The sequence below is a fragment of the Choloepus didactylus genome, chromosome 23 (assembly GCF_015220235.1).
Source record: "Choloepus didactylus isolate mChoDid1 chromosome 23, mChoDid1.pri, whole genome shotgun sequence".
Lineage (NCBI taxonomy): Eukaryota > Metazoa > Chordata > Mammalia > Pilosa > Megalonychidae > Choloepus > Choloepus didactylus.
In genome coordinates, this window is record NC_051329.1 from 2453245 (window position 1) to 2470818 (window position 17574).

Consider the following 17574-nt stretch of genomic DNA (forward strand, 5'->3'; position numbering starts at 1 on the left):
AGACAAGCCACATAAACAAAAGCTCTTTGGGGGTCTTCAGTAATTTAAGAGAGTAAGGGAGTTGAGACCAAAGGGTCTGAGAAACTCTGGAGTAGACACCCACTTGGTGATGGCAAGGAGGCAGCTGGTGCTGTGCCTGTTTCTGGTTACAAGGAAGAACCCTGGGGTTCAGTCAAGGCCTGTGCTCTTCTGAGAGCGCTGCCATGAATTCCCTTACGTATGCTCGGGGTACATCTTGCCTCTCCAGACAGAAGTGCAATGGCCACTTTCCTCCAAAACCCAATTAACCTTTAACAAGCAGAGTGGACACCCACTGTGTTTCTGTCAATTCCATCTTAACCGTAGCACTCAAATTTCTCTTTGAGGGACCATTCTGACTCCCCAGATGGTGCTGATCTTACCCAATGACTCCAAGGCAGGCCTCGTGGGACCCAGGCCCAACCCAGCAGAGCAGGGCACCCACCTTGGAAGGCGTGTTCTTTTCACTGGGAAGAAGCCGAGACCTAAGACCAGACTTTGCACTGGCCAATTCAGTCACATTATTAAAAGGAAGCCTTTCTCACTGAAACCAAGGCAGAAGAAAGCAGAACCAAACGAAACAGATTTCCCAGAATCATTCGATTAACTAGACCCTAGATACCTTCTAACTAGTCTTTGCCAAAATTCCCTGATAAATCCCCTAGAATGTGTTTAATAGACCACCTGGCTTCCCCCCTGGATATTCTGATTCTCAGGCCTGGTGTGGGACTTTGTATTATTACAAAGCAAACCAAGGTTGAGTTAAGGATGAGTGAGATAATTTTAAAAGAATCAAGTAGGTTAAGGAACCTAGGCTTATAGCCCAGAACAATGTTAACAACAGTTACTAGCTCAGCAACTAAAAGCAAAATAAAATGGTTTTCATTCACAGCACATTAAAGCTCAATCCAAGAGGCACTTGTACCATGAGGCCACGTACAGCAACGGTTGAGACAAGCCCCTCTACTGACCGCAGCTCCGGTGGCCCATGTGCACGCATGAATGTTTACATCCTTGACAATCATCTGCAACGTCTAAAGATGTTCTAACATAAAATTCATTAACTTCAAGACTGCTTTTTGCAAAAGTTCCTGCAAACCCTGTAAGCACATACATGTAAACGATACAGGCTTCCTAGTCTGCATTTCCTTAGCAGCTGTGGATGCTCACTGTGCGGCAGGCGCAGCATTTCCTAACAGAAGTGTATTCTGACGTTAAAATTCACAAGTGAGAAGAATTTGCCTTTCTAAATGGAGTTATGTCCTTTTGACTGAGTGTATTCTCTAGTAGTTTTTAAAAACATATTAAATGGAAAGAAAACACCTGTTTTCAGTAAGAACAAAACTACACAGTTATTGAAATACGGTAGCAGTTGCTTCAATTTTATTTTATAAGGAATAGAATGAGGGCAGAGAAAGGGGAGATGATGCTAAACAAAATAAAATAGTATTAATATAGGTCTTGACTACTTGCCTCAACAGTCTTAAAATGTTTCTTTGAACAGAAATGTAAAACTTTTCAACTATCTTTTTTTACCTTCATACCACCTAGCCACAAAAAAAAAAAATGTTTAAGGAAAGAAGCTTATGTTCCCATACAGTCTGACATCTTTCCTATACCTTGTATAGGGAACTTATTAATAGTGGCTTTTATCTTTAAGATGTAAGAGCCATCAGATATCCAAATAAAATGCTACTAATGATTGCAGTGAGGTTCCTACCTATACGTCTTCTCTCTCCTTTAAATTCAAAATAAATATTTCAAAAAATAAGGCTAATCTAGGCTTCCAAGTAGAACTTGCTCACTCCCGAAAGTACTTTCAAATAAACAGCCAACACTATTTCCAAATAGTGTGAGTGCCGGTTTATAATACAAAGTACTTTATCCACAGTTTATCAAAACCAACAGAAAATATCCTTACTACACACTTATGAGAAGCAAACAAGGTAAAATATAAAATCTTAGTTTTATCTATAAAATAAGTCAGTTAATAACAATGTTAGGAATAGACTCCAGATCTCTTAATTTGCTTCCCAAGTTTCATCTAGAAAGGTAACAGTTAAAAAAAACAAAAAGCTTTAAAAAATTCCCAAAGTTATAATTTCAAAAGAAATAAGCAGCTACATCTTGTCGTCTTCTGTCGGTTAGAGGTAGTAAAGGCGATTTGAGAGTGACAGGTTTGGTTCTCTGTGAATACTCTGGCCCACAAGGAATGCCAGTTTGTGGGCATACTGGCAAGGCGCAGGAACGCGGATGACACCCTTTAGGGGAAGGAAAGAAAAAGGATCTATTACTCTAGATCTAGTGTCTCTAAACTGTAAATCTCCTTATTAACCAAAATCTTCTTAAAAGATAATTCCATTTGGAAAAGTGAATCTCACTAAACACCAATAGATGAAAATACTTACTGGCCAGTTATAATATACATGGCATAGCTTGTAAGTTAGCCGCTGGATGTGGTCAGGTTTCAGGCCACTGCTGTCATAGATGACATTATAATGTGTGGGAGAAACACTACCACTTCTCACTGCCTGGCTCACGATAAAAAAATCATACCTGGAATTGCAAAACAACACACGTAAGGCTTCTCTTTTTGAAAGCTAAAATTAAGATGATTCAAATTTCTCAAAGTGCAAAGATCTTGTACATCTATACAAACTAATCCCTTCAAGACGTGATGTGCTGCCTTGAAGTTCAGGAACTTGTTATTCATGAATAGAAAGATGTTGAAAATACTAGTATTTTTAGATCTTAGCTATTCTTCATTGATGCCACAAACACCTGCTGTAGCTGTAACTGCTGTGTGTAACACAACAATAGTTCTGTCTTTCCACCTCCACCTTCCTGAGAGATACCACACTGAGAAGAAAAGGGGGCTCACAAAAGCAGCACTCGGGGGCTGGGGATCGAATAAGGTCTAGTTTTAGGGACTGTTATTCCCCAAATAGGATTTCACCACAGAATCTTTTCCCATCTTGTGGTTCCCATTGTTATCTAACAAAGATCTACTTATCTAACTGTATTTATTAAGGATTTAAAGCACATCTTCAAGAGGAAGTAAAGAACGTGAAAGAATACACACAGAACTAGTGTAAGACCAAAATGGCAAAGCAAGAACCAAGTATGAAGGCATACATCATTAGATTTGTTCATTTTCCAGGTATCAATGAAACATCAATCCAGAGATGTCCTAATTTTACCCAATAAAGATCTAAGAAAATAAACTCTGCAATTTCTTATATCCATCAAAACTAAGATTATAAAATCAGAATGATCAGAACAGACCCTACAGTTTTTTGAAGAGTAAGAGGTACAGAAATGTTTAACTTGCCCAAAGGAGCAGAAAAATCACAACAGAGGTAGAATCAAAACCCTTAGTTCCCAATTGAAGCATTTACATTCAAAGAATTGGTCATTAAAAATGATTCCAGTATTCATCAGAAGTGGACTTCTCCAAGTGTCTGAATGTTAAATTTTAAATAACATCCCTCTAAATTTTCCATGCTTCATAATTCATTGTGAATTTTACCCACTTGATTTAAAGTCTGCTATGCCTGTAGGTCAACTCTACATCTGAGTGGTGGTTACCAGAGTAGTAATCGTGATACAAAGTACCATGAGGTCATTCTGAACAGTTAAAGAGAATCCTACAGGGGGTGAATTTGCTGTGTTAATATGTTTATGTCGTTTTGTCTTCCAAAGCCGATTTTCCCCCTTAGGTTGTAATCTGAACTAAGGCCATGGATGACATCTGCCCAAGTCAGAAGTCAAAAACAATGCATCTCACAATAAAGGTTTCTATCCACATCCCTTCAAGAGATGAATAAAGAGAACTGAAGTCTGTATTCTATTAACACATGGGCTCACACAAGAAAACAGCGTTCCGTATACAGACTCTGCACCTAAGCCAGCACTTCATCCTAATTAAAGCCACCTTCTTCCAAAAAGGTTCCAAAACATGTGCACAGAAGGAAACACAGAACCCTGACACTCTACGCTCCCCTCCCTCCCCCTCTCCAGAAGGGCTTTGAGGAACTTACTGAGTAAAAATGAACCGAGTTTCCTGATTTCACAGGGGAACCCCTGTGTGCTGAGGCCACCATGCTGACACCCGGCAGTGCGCCTGGTTCTCGCCAGTGGCCGCCTCCTCTCACCACAGAGCATGGCTCATTGTTACGGCTAACTCAGAAGCCAGGCTTCTCTGCACCTGTGTTTCAGATGAAACTTCAAACCTTTGGACAACTGCATCACAGGGCTCAATGTTTTGATTAGAAAATCAGAATCTGTGGATGAGGTGACAGATATAAAAAAAGGCAAAAGCAACCTACACAGCAGCGCTTAACCTCTGCATATACAATTACTACCACAGGCAAAAACCCTTTTCCCCCAAGGGAAAAACTGCACAGAGAGAAACTTATATTCCCAGTTTCAGGCACTAAGCTAAGAAACCATGAGCTTTAATAATAATGTTAGATCATATTAACTGAAGAATTTAGTATTTTTAAGAAGAAATGTGTAAGAACTAAAAAGCAAATGTGCTAAAATATACATGGAACACAAGTCCCCGTCTACTCACACAGAACTTACCATTCTGGCCTGGTGACCTCAACATCAATAACCGTTCCGGGAAGTGGATTTTGAAGTCTTCCTCCAGACTGAGCAAAAAATCTGGCGTTCACTCGTTTCTTCACCACAATTACTGTTAGTCTTGGGCTTAAAGATGACGATGAATGCAACTACATTTAGTCAGTCACATTTTCAGGCATTCAGACATTGAATTATTCAAACATTGATATACTCTGCTTAAAAAGAACACACACGCCTACTGGAGCACATCGAGTACACGAGATGTGGAGGAAGCGCCAGCTTCAGGGACCAACAATTGGACTGAAGGCTGGGCCCAGGGCGCCTTCGGGCTCCCCTCTGGCACACTGCTCTTCAGGGGGCGTGCTCTACCAAGTGGGAACCAACCCTTCAGGAAGTTAGTGTGGGCAGTCTCAATGTCTAACCTACCAGTTTTAAAAGTTAGCGTTTGATAAGGAGCAGGAGACAGCCCAGGAATGGCTTCACCACCCCTCAGCCCACCGCCCACTGAATCCAACACCACAACTCTCCCTCTTTTTTTATCCTTTTACTCCCAACTCAATTCTGTGATCGGCTTCCCCACTTTGAGAGTAAACTTCTGAACCAGGATACTCTCCCCCAATGTGAACTTTCAGGTCTACCTTAAATTAAATCCACGGTCTATAAAATGCCTTTTCATCTTCTGCGTTCAGTCCTTTCATTGGCTGTTATCAAGCCTGCTTGAATATCTTCCACACCCTTTTCTCCCATAAAGGTTTGTTTCAAGTCATAAAGAAGAAACGTATCAGAGCACATCAAGCAGTTAGAAGAGGTGACATGAGTCCTCCAGAGACACAGCCATCACTATTGCCTCAGTTTCTCATGTGCCCTTTTCCGACGGCAGCACCAGCTCCTCAGGAGCATTAACGCTGCTTATCTCACACATTGGGAGCAGAGCACTTTCCATGCGATGCGAGCCCTATTCATGTTTGTTCAGTAATTCTGCTGATGTGTTTTTCAGTGAAAAATAAATAGGGCAGCTAGTTCACAGTACACTGGCCAAAGGGTCAAAAAGGCCCCAAATTGGGAACTTCTGTTCAATAACAAACCCAACTGAGCTCCTTCATGGTAGTGGATAGCCAAATCTAGGACAGAAAAGTGATTTTCTTTAAAGGGGGATGCTTTTGGAATGTTACTGTCCACCCGTGTAGACCTACTGCTGCTCCGCCCAGCTGAGCCAACTCTGGATCTAACACATCACAGCAAAAAAAAAAGCAGAAAAGCCTCAGGGCCCTCAGTTTCAGAGACATCACCACTTAGAGAGATTACTTTCCAAGTACATAAACTGTGATGGCGACTTGCTGGAAAGCATCCGTCCCAGGAACAAAAAGATATAAGGTGGGAAATGTAATCCTGAAACATCACAAGAAACAACTGAGCAAAGGTGGACACAGACAAGTCACAAACATGGTCTGAATTTTTCTTTTTATATTAAACATGCTAAATCCACTAAGTTATGATGCATCTTCATAAAAGTTAAAATCAGTATTCCAATTAAAAAGCAAATATTATGGTATGATAACTAAGCTTTGTTTATGTGAGGAAGAATTCTCAGACATTATTTTACTTTTATACACAACTTCGAGCTTTTTTCTAGAAGAATTACCCACCATTAATTGAGTGCTTTTTGGGTAGTGTGTGAAGTGCCAACTTGTTAGTAGTTGTTTCCCATTTCACTGATGAAGGCAGGTCTGGGATTCACTCAACTCTGATTTTAAGACCTATTGCCCTTGACCACCGATCTCTACGACCACCAAATAACAGCACAATTCACCATTAGCTCTATGTAAGGCACTTGCACTCGTTTGTTACACATCATTTCAAGTTCCCCTTCTCTGCAACACTGCATTCCTAGTAGCTAAAGAGGAGCTTGGCAGGAAAGACCCATGGCTGGCAGGGACACCACTCCCCCTGCCCCCAGTCTCCACCAGACTCTGTTTACAGGTAGTCACCCTTCCAAGGGCGGAGTCCCTCCTCCAGAGTCACCTCCACTGCTCCTGCTGGGAATCACACCCACAGGACTCCAGGAACCACAGACGGAGACTCCACTGGCCAGTCGTGTGAGTGCCCAGCGTCTCAGCCCAAGAAAAAAGATGAGCTTCAACTATTACCCTACTCTTCCCGAGTTTCTTTTTCTCTGGATAAGACAAGGCAGTGAGGATTAGAAAACACCAAGTGCTAAAGTAGTCAATGATGAAAGAAGCCGTCCATGTAGACCTTCCTCCACTCCTGCCAGACCTCTCCAGAGAGAAGCCTCAAGCAGAGAAAGTATGAAAGGCAGCCTACAACACTGCAAAAGCCAAAAGCAAGTGTAATTAACACCAGCACTCACACATGCATTTTCTCTCTAAAAGAATTTTAAAGCATTAACAATTTTTAAAGGGGTAGAAAAGAACATTAATCTTAACTTCCAAAATATTAAAAATGTTTAGCCTTTTAACCTGGAACACAACTTCCAAGAAGATTAAAAAATCCCTGACTTACTGTGGGAAATTAGTAGCATCACATTTCATGAAGAAATTTCCAGTATCAACTCTTGCTGCGTGTGTACGGATTTGGCTGACGTTGACCTTGGACTTTTCCTCCTGTAGGTAGGCCAGCTCAAGAACTCAAAAACAGTCTCTTGATGCCCACCCCACAGGCCATGTAAATCAAACCATGCCCCAGACATGGGCAGTGGCTTTCAAAAGCCCCTATTTCTGTTCTGAAGTCTATGATACCAAATGCTAGCTGTAAAGGCCAGGCAAAAATAAGCAGTGTTTAAATATGCATTTGTAAGCATACACAAACAGGCCTCCCTTAAAATTAACCCTCAGATCTCTACTGTTGTGCCCAAGCCCCTAACAGAACCACAGCTAAGTCCCTGATCACCACTTACTTAAAACCTGACACTGAGAAACATCAACAGTTAAACAATGTAACTTATTAAAAAGGCTACCTCACGATGGATAGTTTGCTCAAATGGCACTGATAGTTATGTCTGTCTGTGAAAGAACAGAGGAAGGGAAGGCAAACCCAACCAAGGTTTCAAGGAGAACAAGCACGGCCACTTTCAGTACAGGTAGCACCATGCTTGGTTGTCTGTATCTTCAAAAAGGAGGAAAACAGAATCATGTCTTCTTAGGAGTCTTACCAATCATCATACTGAGCAAGTACTACTCCAGTCATGTTCACAAGAAAATTAAGCAAGCATTCAGCGTAAAACAAGGTCTAGAGAAAATAGGCTGAGGCCATGTGGAATATGGAGCTCGGTACCCCAATCTACGGACGCCTACACATGGTATGGAACAACTGGCCCCTTGCCCCTCAAGGCCTCCGGTGAGGAAGGCAGAGGGACCGCATTTGTCAAGGTACCTCAGTGTGTCATTCCACTGTTCCAATCCTTGGCACCCAGCCCTCCCCACCACCAGGAAAAAGCCCCAGGGAAAGACATTCCACCCTCCCCCTTCCAATCCCACAAGCTCCAGTGCATCGATCAGGCAGGTTCTCACCTTCTCAGCTTGTTGCACTGACTTCAAGGATAAAAAGGTGTGACTTTATGAAAAGAAAATTTTTTACAATTTGCATGCTTACTTGTAACCTCTACCAACAGATTTTAGGCAATCCAAAAACTGCGGTACTTCATAGTTAACCAACGTCTTCAGCTGCCCATCTCCAACACCATCCCGGTACACAATGATCCGACTGGGCATGTATTCGTTGCAGCTATTCCAAGCCCTTAGAGCCGCTGAAACAAAATCAGAAAAGTGGTAAATAAATTCACACAGAACAGAAATGGTGTGTTTCTCCCAAATTCTAGGCACATTTTCCAATAACACAGCTCTCAGGATAATGTCCTAAAGACTGCAGATTAGAGACCAGAATGAAAAGACTACAGAAAGCTCACCTTGCAAGCAGACCTTGAGGCCGTCCACTAGCTCCTGTCCTCTATCTTGAAATACACAGCGAGAGAACCAACTATTCAGAGAAAAACATGACTAAGGTGAGATTCGAACTGTCTAGATGTTTTTCCTTTCTGAATTATTCTATGATAATTTGCTCTTGTCAATTCAAGATCCTCCGTGACTTTTTTTTATATCCATTTTATTGAGATATATTCACATACCACGCAGTCATACAAAACAAATCATACATTCGATTGTTCACAGTACCATTACATAGCTGTGCATTCATCACCAAAATCAATCCCTGACACCTTCATTACCACACACACAAAAATAACAATAATAATTAAAGTGAAAAAGAGCAATTAAAGTAAAAAAGAACACTGGGTGCCTTTGTCTGTTTATTTGTTCCCTTCCCCCATTTTTCTACTCATCCATCCATAAACTAGACAAAGGGGAATGTGGTCCTTATGGCTTTCCCAATCCCATTGTCACCCCTCATAAGCTACATTTTTATACAATCGTCTTCCAGATTCATGGGTTCTGGGTTGTAGTTTGATAGTTTCAGGTATCCACCACCAGCTACCCAATTCTTTAGAACCTAAAAAGGGTTGTCTATATTGTGCGCAAGAGTGCCCACCAGAGTGACCTCTCGGCTCGTTCTGGAATCTCTCTGCCACTGAAGCTCATTTCATTTCCTTTCATTTCTCCTTTTGGTCAAGAAGATGTTCTCCATCCCACGATGCCAGGTCTACATTCCTCCCCGGGAGTCATATTCCACGTTGCCAGGGAGATTCACTCCCCTGGGTGTCTGATCCCACCTAGGGGGGAGGGCAGTGATTTCACCTTTCAAGTTGGCTTAGCTAGAGAGAGAGGGCCACATCTGAGCAACAAAGAGGCATTCCGGAGGAGGCTCTTAGGCACAACTATAGGGAGGCCTACCCTCTCCTTTGCAGCAACATCCGTGATTTCCTTTAAAGATACCTGCTAACATTTCCAAATACTTTTATGATACCTTAAACTGATGTAGCAAGACACAGCAAATCCCTTATAGGCATCACAAACTAAGTTTTCTTTTAAGTCTGTACTTTAGTCCATCTGCTGGGGAGAAAATAAAATTCAAACCATAATACCCAGAGATGCTGCCTAGGCTGACATCCAACTGCACACAGAAGCACACTCTTACAACTGTGGCCCTTGAGAGAGCAGTAATCACAGGTTTCATTCCTCTAAGACTTAAAAGGTCTTGAAACATGCCCATTAGCAATATGAACACATGCATATGCCTCCACTTTCATTCTTTTCTATTCTTGACAATTTTCTTGGCTCAAAGAAAAGCACTGAAGATATGGTTTTACTATGCTGAAATACAACTGAGGAGATAAACTGAAAAGGTTTTCCAAAACAAAGTCAACATGGAAACATGAGATTACATTTCAGTGGCCCATGGAGATTACTAAACACAGAAGGTTTTAGGGATGGTCACATTTAATGAGATACACCCCAAGTAAGTTGCCACACAATTTGAAGATTGCAGAATGAGGGCCACTGGAGAAGTTTCAAAAAGGTAGGGCAGTAATAATTATTTGTTTCCTAACTTTTTGCTGGGTTTATAATTGAGAATTTGGCAGGACAAAAATGAAGAATCAACTCTTGTAATTCAGACACCCCCTCCCCTAGACAGCAGTCCCTGATTTATATCTTCTTTTGTGTAACATTTCTAATTCTCTTACGCTTACATGCTCAGTCCCAGTGTGTATTATAACTGAGGGTTCCGTGAGAGGATAATATTGCTGCTCACTGAAGATACACAGGCACGTGCTATCCAATAAGGTTCCACTAGCCATAAATGGCTACGGAGCATTTCTAATGGGGCTAGTTTGAACTGAGAAAAATATCTAAGTTTAAAATTTCTGATTATAGTTTGAAAACATAACATTTTGGATATACTGGATTAAAAAATATTTAATTTCAACTTTTTCTTTTCTAATTTTCAGTGTGGGTAACTAGGGAACTTTGAATTACGTAGTGACTCACATTACATTTCTATCCCCTGCAGGGACGTAGGCAAAAAACCACGTGACGTTAAGAACCACAAAACACAAGACTCTCCTGGTCTCCCCTGCCTCATCTTTCCCCCTTTGTTCTAGAATCTTCTCTTACCATCCTCTCCTATGTAGTGCAAGCGATGACCGCAGGGATGAGCAGCTGTGACCAGTTATCTACAGCTACCAAGTCTCACTCACCGGGTCATCCCTTCATTGATGCTCGCAACAAATCCTGCGATTGACCTCCGTCCAGCTGTGGTGTCGTGGTAACAGTCAATACCCACTATCATCGCCAGCTTCAGCTTAAATAGAAGTATCATGATTTCAGACAAACAGAATACTAGCAACATCGAAAAAGCAAATCTGTTTTTCTTATAATAGCAAGTAAATAGTTTTCTCCCAGTTAAATCAAACTTACAGGCATGTCGACCCTCCACAGCTCTCCCCCCATCTTGCAGTTCATCTGAAGGGCAATCTTGGTGGCGATGGCCATGACTGTCTGCTGTTTGCCCAAAGTGCGGGCTACCACACACTGACTCGGAGTAGGGCAGTCTGTGCACAAGTATTTTTTTATAGCATCGTATTTGTCCTTCCGATTACTGGACAAAAGACACACAACCTAAGAACAACCAAAAGACCCCATTACCAAGAATTAATAAGACCCGGTGATTAAGTTCAAGGGAGAGGACTGGAAACCAACCCTACCTTTGGACAGAAAGGCCAAACACAATCTATTTTATTATTCCTTGCTGCCATAAAACTGATTAGTGTGGCAATTAATTTTTAGATACTGCTTTATGAAATCATGTTAAGTAAACAATTATCTGAAAATTGAATACCATTTAATCCTGAGACCTTAGAGATAGAGAACAGGGCAACAGGTTAGTGAAAATGACAAGGAGACAAATGAAAGCCAACCATAAGGATTTTTTTCAATTTTCTAAAATGCTCACTGTTTGCATTTAACTCACAATCCACAAAGGATGATGTCTTTTAAACTTGTAACATCTGGCCTGAAGATCTGATCAAACTGTCAACTTTCCTAGGAAGTCCATGGACAATTCTTGCAACAAAATAGGCAGCCCAATCTAAATGTACCCCCTGCCCAAATTCTGAGCATCCAGGTTTAAGCTTTCAGAGCTGAATGCAGCTCCTTGGCGCACGACTGTATTTTCCACCTTCCATTACCAGATTATCTTTTTCTATATTCCCCAACAAAACCATCTTCCCACGTGGGGCATCTCTATTACCCCAGACAACAATGTGACAGCCATCTGCCTGTGGCGCTTAATGTGGGATGAAGGGTTAAAGAAATGAACCGATTAGAGGAAGCCAGTTCATTTCTTGGGTTTAATGTAATGCAGATACATCACTTATAAAATTTATCTCTGCCACATTATCATACGGCCTCTTGGGAGCTAAAGGGAGCAGGGTAAATTCCTTAAAACAAATTCCTTGCAACTGGTAGCTATCTTCAGAGTATGTCTGTGTGAATTTCAATATTTATATAAATACAGAACAGAGAAATACATCTTCAATCCGTTTTTAAGGCAGCCAAAGAGAGACTCCTAATAACCACAATCAGTTAAATATCTGAATTATTATTCACATGCAAATCAAGTCATTTTTCCCATCCCATTTTACTTCCTCTTGCACCATAATCACAGGTAATTTTCCCATTTAGTTTTAATTTCATTCTACTGTCTTGCAATTCCATGCCCCCCTAGCAGATCTGTTTCAGTACTATACTACAGGTATAAAGAGCAGCAGGAATTTACTGGACCACTATGTGGCAGCCACTACAGTTTCAGGTTACAAAAATTACAAATAATCAACTCATTAGACTTCTGGAAGCTCAAGTCTGCTAAGAACAAGAACATCTGAAATACCTGTTTTGGAGATTTGATCCAGTCGGGATCCCAACAAAATAAATGCAATATTCAACTTGGATTATTTAAGGACAATTTAATAAAGGGACTATTTGCAAAGTATAAACAATGCAGGACCCCTCCTTCTCCCCCAGACCCAGTAACTGCAGGAGGCACTGAAGGGGCAAGGGAAGGGAGTGGTTACGCAAACTGTGGAAAGACATTCTTCCAGAGTTAAGTCTTTCGATTCCGCCAACCAGCTGTGGTCCCACCTTCTTGAAGGAAATTTCCCCAAACTTGCTCTCCTCCCATTTTCTTCCAGTATGAAATAGAAAGTCTAGAGGTCATAATTCAAAGTTCTCAGGCAGAGACTGAAAACAAAGAGATTCTGTGCTAAATGTGGTAGATGTTGCCAACTCCTAAGGTCACTTCCACTGAGTCCATGACCCCTTGTGCCATATTATGGAAGGTGTGTGGTGTTAACCAAGGCATTGTTTCTCATGTACATGAAGAAGCAAATTAAAGAACGCTGAGAAAATACAAGACCAAATCAATCCTGAGAGAACTTTGGGGTGCAGGAGGCAATAGAGAAATTTCTAACAAGTTATATCTCTAAGTCAAAACCTCTGTCAAACAAAAACACTGTTAAGATTTAGAAAAGTGGGGGAGGAGTGAGGTGATGGGGGTACGAAAGAAAGCAAAGAGTGACAGGAACTAAGCCTTCCAGCGGCAAATAGGCCCAGGTTATATTCACACTAACATTTAGGGGACAACGTTAACATGGCGGAAATAATGAAGTCAGGAAGTGTCTGACAGCCTAAAAAGGCTCTGGTTTGACATGACTGGATTACTTTCCCTTAAATGATAACTCAAAAGATTCACTGACTCGAGAAATGAAGTTAGGTTTGGGACCGTCTGAATCTGAGGAGCTGGTACCATCATCGGTAGTAGCAGGAGCTAACATTTACTGAGTTCTCAAAGTGTGCCAGGCTTTACAAGCTCTTTAGAATTTCTGATGAGTGCTATGACAAGAAACTGTCATTGCTATTATGACCACCCAGTTTCTTCAAATAAGGAAATAAAGTCAGAAACACTTGCCCAAGATCACACAAATGCTGAGCCAGGACATGAACCCAGAGACCTAACTTCACAGCTTACATTTTTAATGACCATGTTACAGATCAAAACAACTGACCCCAAATACCTAAAATTCAGATTACAGATAAAAATCATCTATCACACCTGGCTGCCCCACCTAGCTTCCGCTTCTCCAATTCCCAGCCCTCTATGCTGCCACGAGCATTCCCCAGGGCAACAGGACCCCAAAGACATGCGCATGATCTCTCAGGATGGGTCTCACAGACCATCGCAAACATTCAAAAACAGAAGGAAGAAACCGCCTAGGGAAGTGGCCCCACCTCCAGGTAACCTGGGCACATGCTGAAGTTGACAAACTTCTAGTTCTGGAACAAGGCAAGTTTACCCACAGAGACTTCCGCTCTTCCATCAATCTTACACCACATTGTCTAGGAAAATTTCTATTTAGTCACACATACAGATTCTATGTGCGCTGAGCATCTACAAGTTGATTTTTACTTTTGTGCCCATTTTTTCCCAGATTTTTCTGTACTAAGCCTTGATAGCTGGGAAAAACAAATGATGTGATTAACATTGAATAATTAAAGCCTTTGAGCCAGAATAAACACGTTAAGATGGCTTTGTCTCCACCCCTCCTCTCCATGTGCACAACATAAAGCTCCTAGGCACACAACTAAAGCTGAAGTCTTTTTAGCTACCTTACTGAAGTAAAATATGTATCTTTTGTGGTTAGTTTGGGAACCTAATTAGAAAATCTGGAAAATGAACTCAAAGTTCTAGGATTTACAAACGAGCTTTAAAAACAACTCATTCACTGAAAACCGCCTGTGCAACAGCTACTTACTATCTGGGTATCAGATGTAACCTTCTGCTGTAACACTCTTAAGTAGGCTTCAGTTCTATCATCCACTTCAATCCTAAAATGAAAGTAAATGATCCAACATTCAGAAAAGTTAATGAGAAACAGAACATGCATAAAAATATTTCCTATAGACTATAGCACACAAAACTTTTCTGTATAAAATAGAAAACACTAAGAATAGACATTAAGGAAAAAGGTTGCCCCCTTACATATATATGACAATCATTTAGTTTCAAGCACAAGTTCGAGCAAACAGCCCTACTTCATCTTTTCTCCCACCCTGTCTGACTTACTAAAATACACTTACGCTTGGCTGCATTATAGGAAGCCATATCAAATCTTTAAGATTATCTAGTTACTTTTTAATATTTTTATTTTCTCATTCCCCCAACCCTCCAAATGACTAAACTTTCAGAGTAGAAATGACTTGATAAACTTACATTACTGCTTTTTTCATTTGTATGCCCATGGCTGGTGTAACTTTAAAAAGATTTTGTATCAATGAATTGGCTGCTTCATAATTTCTTCGAGTATAGATCAATAGCCAGTTATCTAGTGGCTTGACACTAATTAATGGTGCACCTCTTGTTTCTTTTGACCAATCTGCAAATTGTGGATTGTAATCAAACTAGAAGAAAGTTCAGAGATACTGTAAATTCCACTGTAAGTTCTCAGTGATAAAGCCAAAAAGTCTTCAATAACTCTACCATGGCGTACTTTGAACCTTAAGAGTACTACTCTAAATCAGTACAGTGACAAACAAGATGCTCTCAGTGGAGAAAGACGGACAAACAGAAAAATGTATGTATCCATAGGATGTCATCAGCTATATTTCAAATACATTGTTCTCAAGAGCTAGTGCTATAGGGCTGACTTGTGCCAGGCATTCTCTTAAGCATTTTTCCCCATCTTCTCTAGAATCTCACAAGGTTAGCTTTTATTTTCCTCATGATAAAGATAGAAAAAATAAGGTTTTGAAAGTTAAACAAATTTGACTGAGGTGTCAGATACTGAAAACAAGCCACAAAAACATTTGACAGCAAGGCAAAAAACTAACACAAATTCAAAGCACATCAACCTGCTGCTATTTATCAGAGAAAAAACTCCGGGGCTTTTTACACACCCTACCCACCCACCTCCCCAACAACCCTGACAGGTACACTTTATTATCTCTACAGGGTATAATAAAAACAACTGCAATTAAAATATTAAGTTACATGTCCAGAAGGTTATTCACAGAACGTTTATAAGGCAGGAAGGACATCGTTTTCTACAAAAATAATTAATGTTTTTGGCACTTGAAGTTAGTTTTTTTTTTTTTTTTTTTAATTTTTTTTTTTAGCATTCTTGCTTGTCCTTTTCTGAAGGTAAACTATAAAAGACATCACAGTATTTAATACACATCCCTACAGATAAATCATTTAGGCAAAAATAAAGACAAATAAACTGGGAATTTTCCATATAAGGAACGCCTTCATGTCAAAAGGATGACAGCCCATTCAGACAGAAATCTTCTGTCCCTCACTGTAAGTAACTCGGGTTATTGAAAATAATTAAGCCACTGTTTAGCTAAGTCTTCCAGATTATCGTGGAGGCCAGGATACAGGCTACACATTCTCCAGTGATTCTGACTAGCTTTTCCTGGAGTTTACCCATTTTGGAAATGCCAGGGGGACTCCCATTTACTGTGGGTGGAGGTGGTAGGGAGAAGAGGACAGTGAGAGAACAACTATACCGGCAGGTAACTAGGTTATTCCAACTTGCTTTATTGTGAATCTGACCCAAATTTGGCTTAACATTAAAAACTGCCTTACTGTTTTTCCACCTTGGTGAATCTTTTCTGCTTGCAAAATTCTTCCTGAGAAGGACAGTAAGTTGGAATCAAAGCTCAAACCCCAGTCTCGGAGCTCCCTCTGAACGTTATCATCTCTGTGAATTTAACATATTTACATACCACTAAACTTAAGAAAATAAAGCAAGAACTAATAGGCATATGCAAACAGATATCCACTGCACCTTACAATAAATTTTGATGTTTCTCTCAGGATTTAGATCCTACTGGAATTGCTGGGAAACACTCAAGAGCAATCTGCTACTCTTTTATCACATCTAAGCTTCCCTTCATGACATCCTCTAATTTACTAGAAACAAACTCTTTGAAATAACAAAGATAGAAAATAGATTTGTCCCCAAACACCCCTTTTCTGTTCCACCCATCATCTTTTTCTCATAGAACAAGTAGGAAGGCCAGAGATACAAAGCTGACCACTAGTCCCTGACACATGGTAGCCTCTCCAAGAAACCTGAAGACCAAACCCACCCAAATTTTACTGCAAATATAAAAGGACTGAGTCTTGACGTTCAGTTACAGTCCTGCTCGTTTCACTTTCCATCTCTTGATTTCGAAACAGGGGTCTGGGCGACTCTGAGTCTTCATCATGGCATCATCCCTCCAAAACTGCACATACTGCAGTGAGAACTTACTTCCGAGAGCAGCCTCACTACGAGTATAAACAGAGGAGAGGAAGGGTTTCCCCGACACACAACAGTTTTAATTAGGAAAAGTTTCACTGACTCCCGACACTGTCAAGAAGCCCTAAGCCCCTTAAAACACCAAGCCAAGCCCTAAAGCCATGCCCCAGGTGATGCCGATGACTTACTTGTGAATGTATTCGATGAGTCTTCCTACCTCCCGCTGTCTCTGCTCCGGAGTTAGTCTAGTGTGGACAGCTAAGTCTTTCATCACATTAAAATCATTACGCATCTTATCAGTTAGTCCTTGAAATAAAACACACAAAGGTATATGGTTAAAGAAACAAGTAAGCTTAAACACCTGCTAGGTGCTCCGAGCCAACAAACCTCCAGGGTACCTGTCAGGTAGCAGAGTTCAGGGATCAGCATCGCGGGCCCTGGGAGAGTGCCCCCGGGACCTCGCCTCCTCTTAGGCTGACTGACCAGAACTGGCTGCTTCAAGTCTGTGATTTCTTGGTTATATTGCTATTCAAGAGAAGAAAGGTATTATTGTTCATAGCAAATGCCTTTAGTAAGATCAATAGCAATAAATACATACATATATACATACATATATAGGTAAATTAAGAGTAGTTTTGTGGGGATGTTTTGTCTTTTTTACAAAAAATAAGAACAGATGCCAAGATCAAGGCAGGTATCAG

General features: G+C 40.8%; 1 protein-coding gene across 1 annotated transcript in view; it reads right to left on the reverse strand.

Moving 5' to 3' along the window:
* Positions 1-1388: 1388 nt before the first annotated feature.
* PIWIL1 (piwi like RNA-mediated gene silencing 1) overlaps positions 1389-17574 on the reverse strand; it is an 83512-nt gene continuing 67326 nt past the window's right edge. Inside the window, exons 11-22 of the mRNA XM_037817071.1 lie at positions 17272-17398; positions 17062-17179; positions 16216-16330; positions 14842-15029; positions 14384-14456; positions 10992-11192; positions 10772-10875; positions 8528-8598; positions 8215-8368; positions 4606-4731; positions 2427-2574; positions 1389-2279 (exon numbers count right to left, since the gene is read on the reverse strand). Of these exons, the coding sequence (XP_037672999.1) occupies positions 2163-2279; positions 2427-2574; positions 4606-4731; positions 8215-8368; positions 8528-8598; positions 10772-10875; positions 10992-11192; positions 14384-14456; positions 14842-15029; positions 16216-16330; positions 17062-17179; positions 17272-17398 (1542 nt within the window). The 3' untranslated portion in view covers positions 1389-2162. The remainder of the gene's footprint in view (positions 2280-2426; positions 2575-4605; positions 4732-8214; positions 8369-8527; positions 8599-10771; positions 10876-10991; positions 11193-14383; positions 14457-14841; positions 15030-16215; positions 16331-17061; positions 17180-17271; positions 17399-17574) is intronic.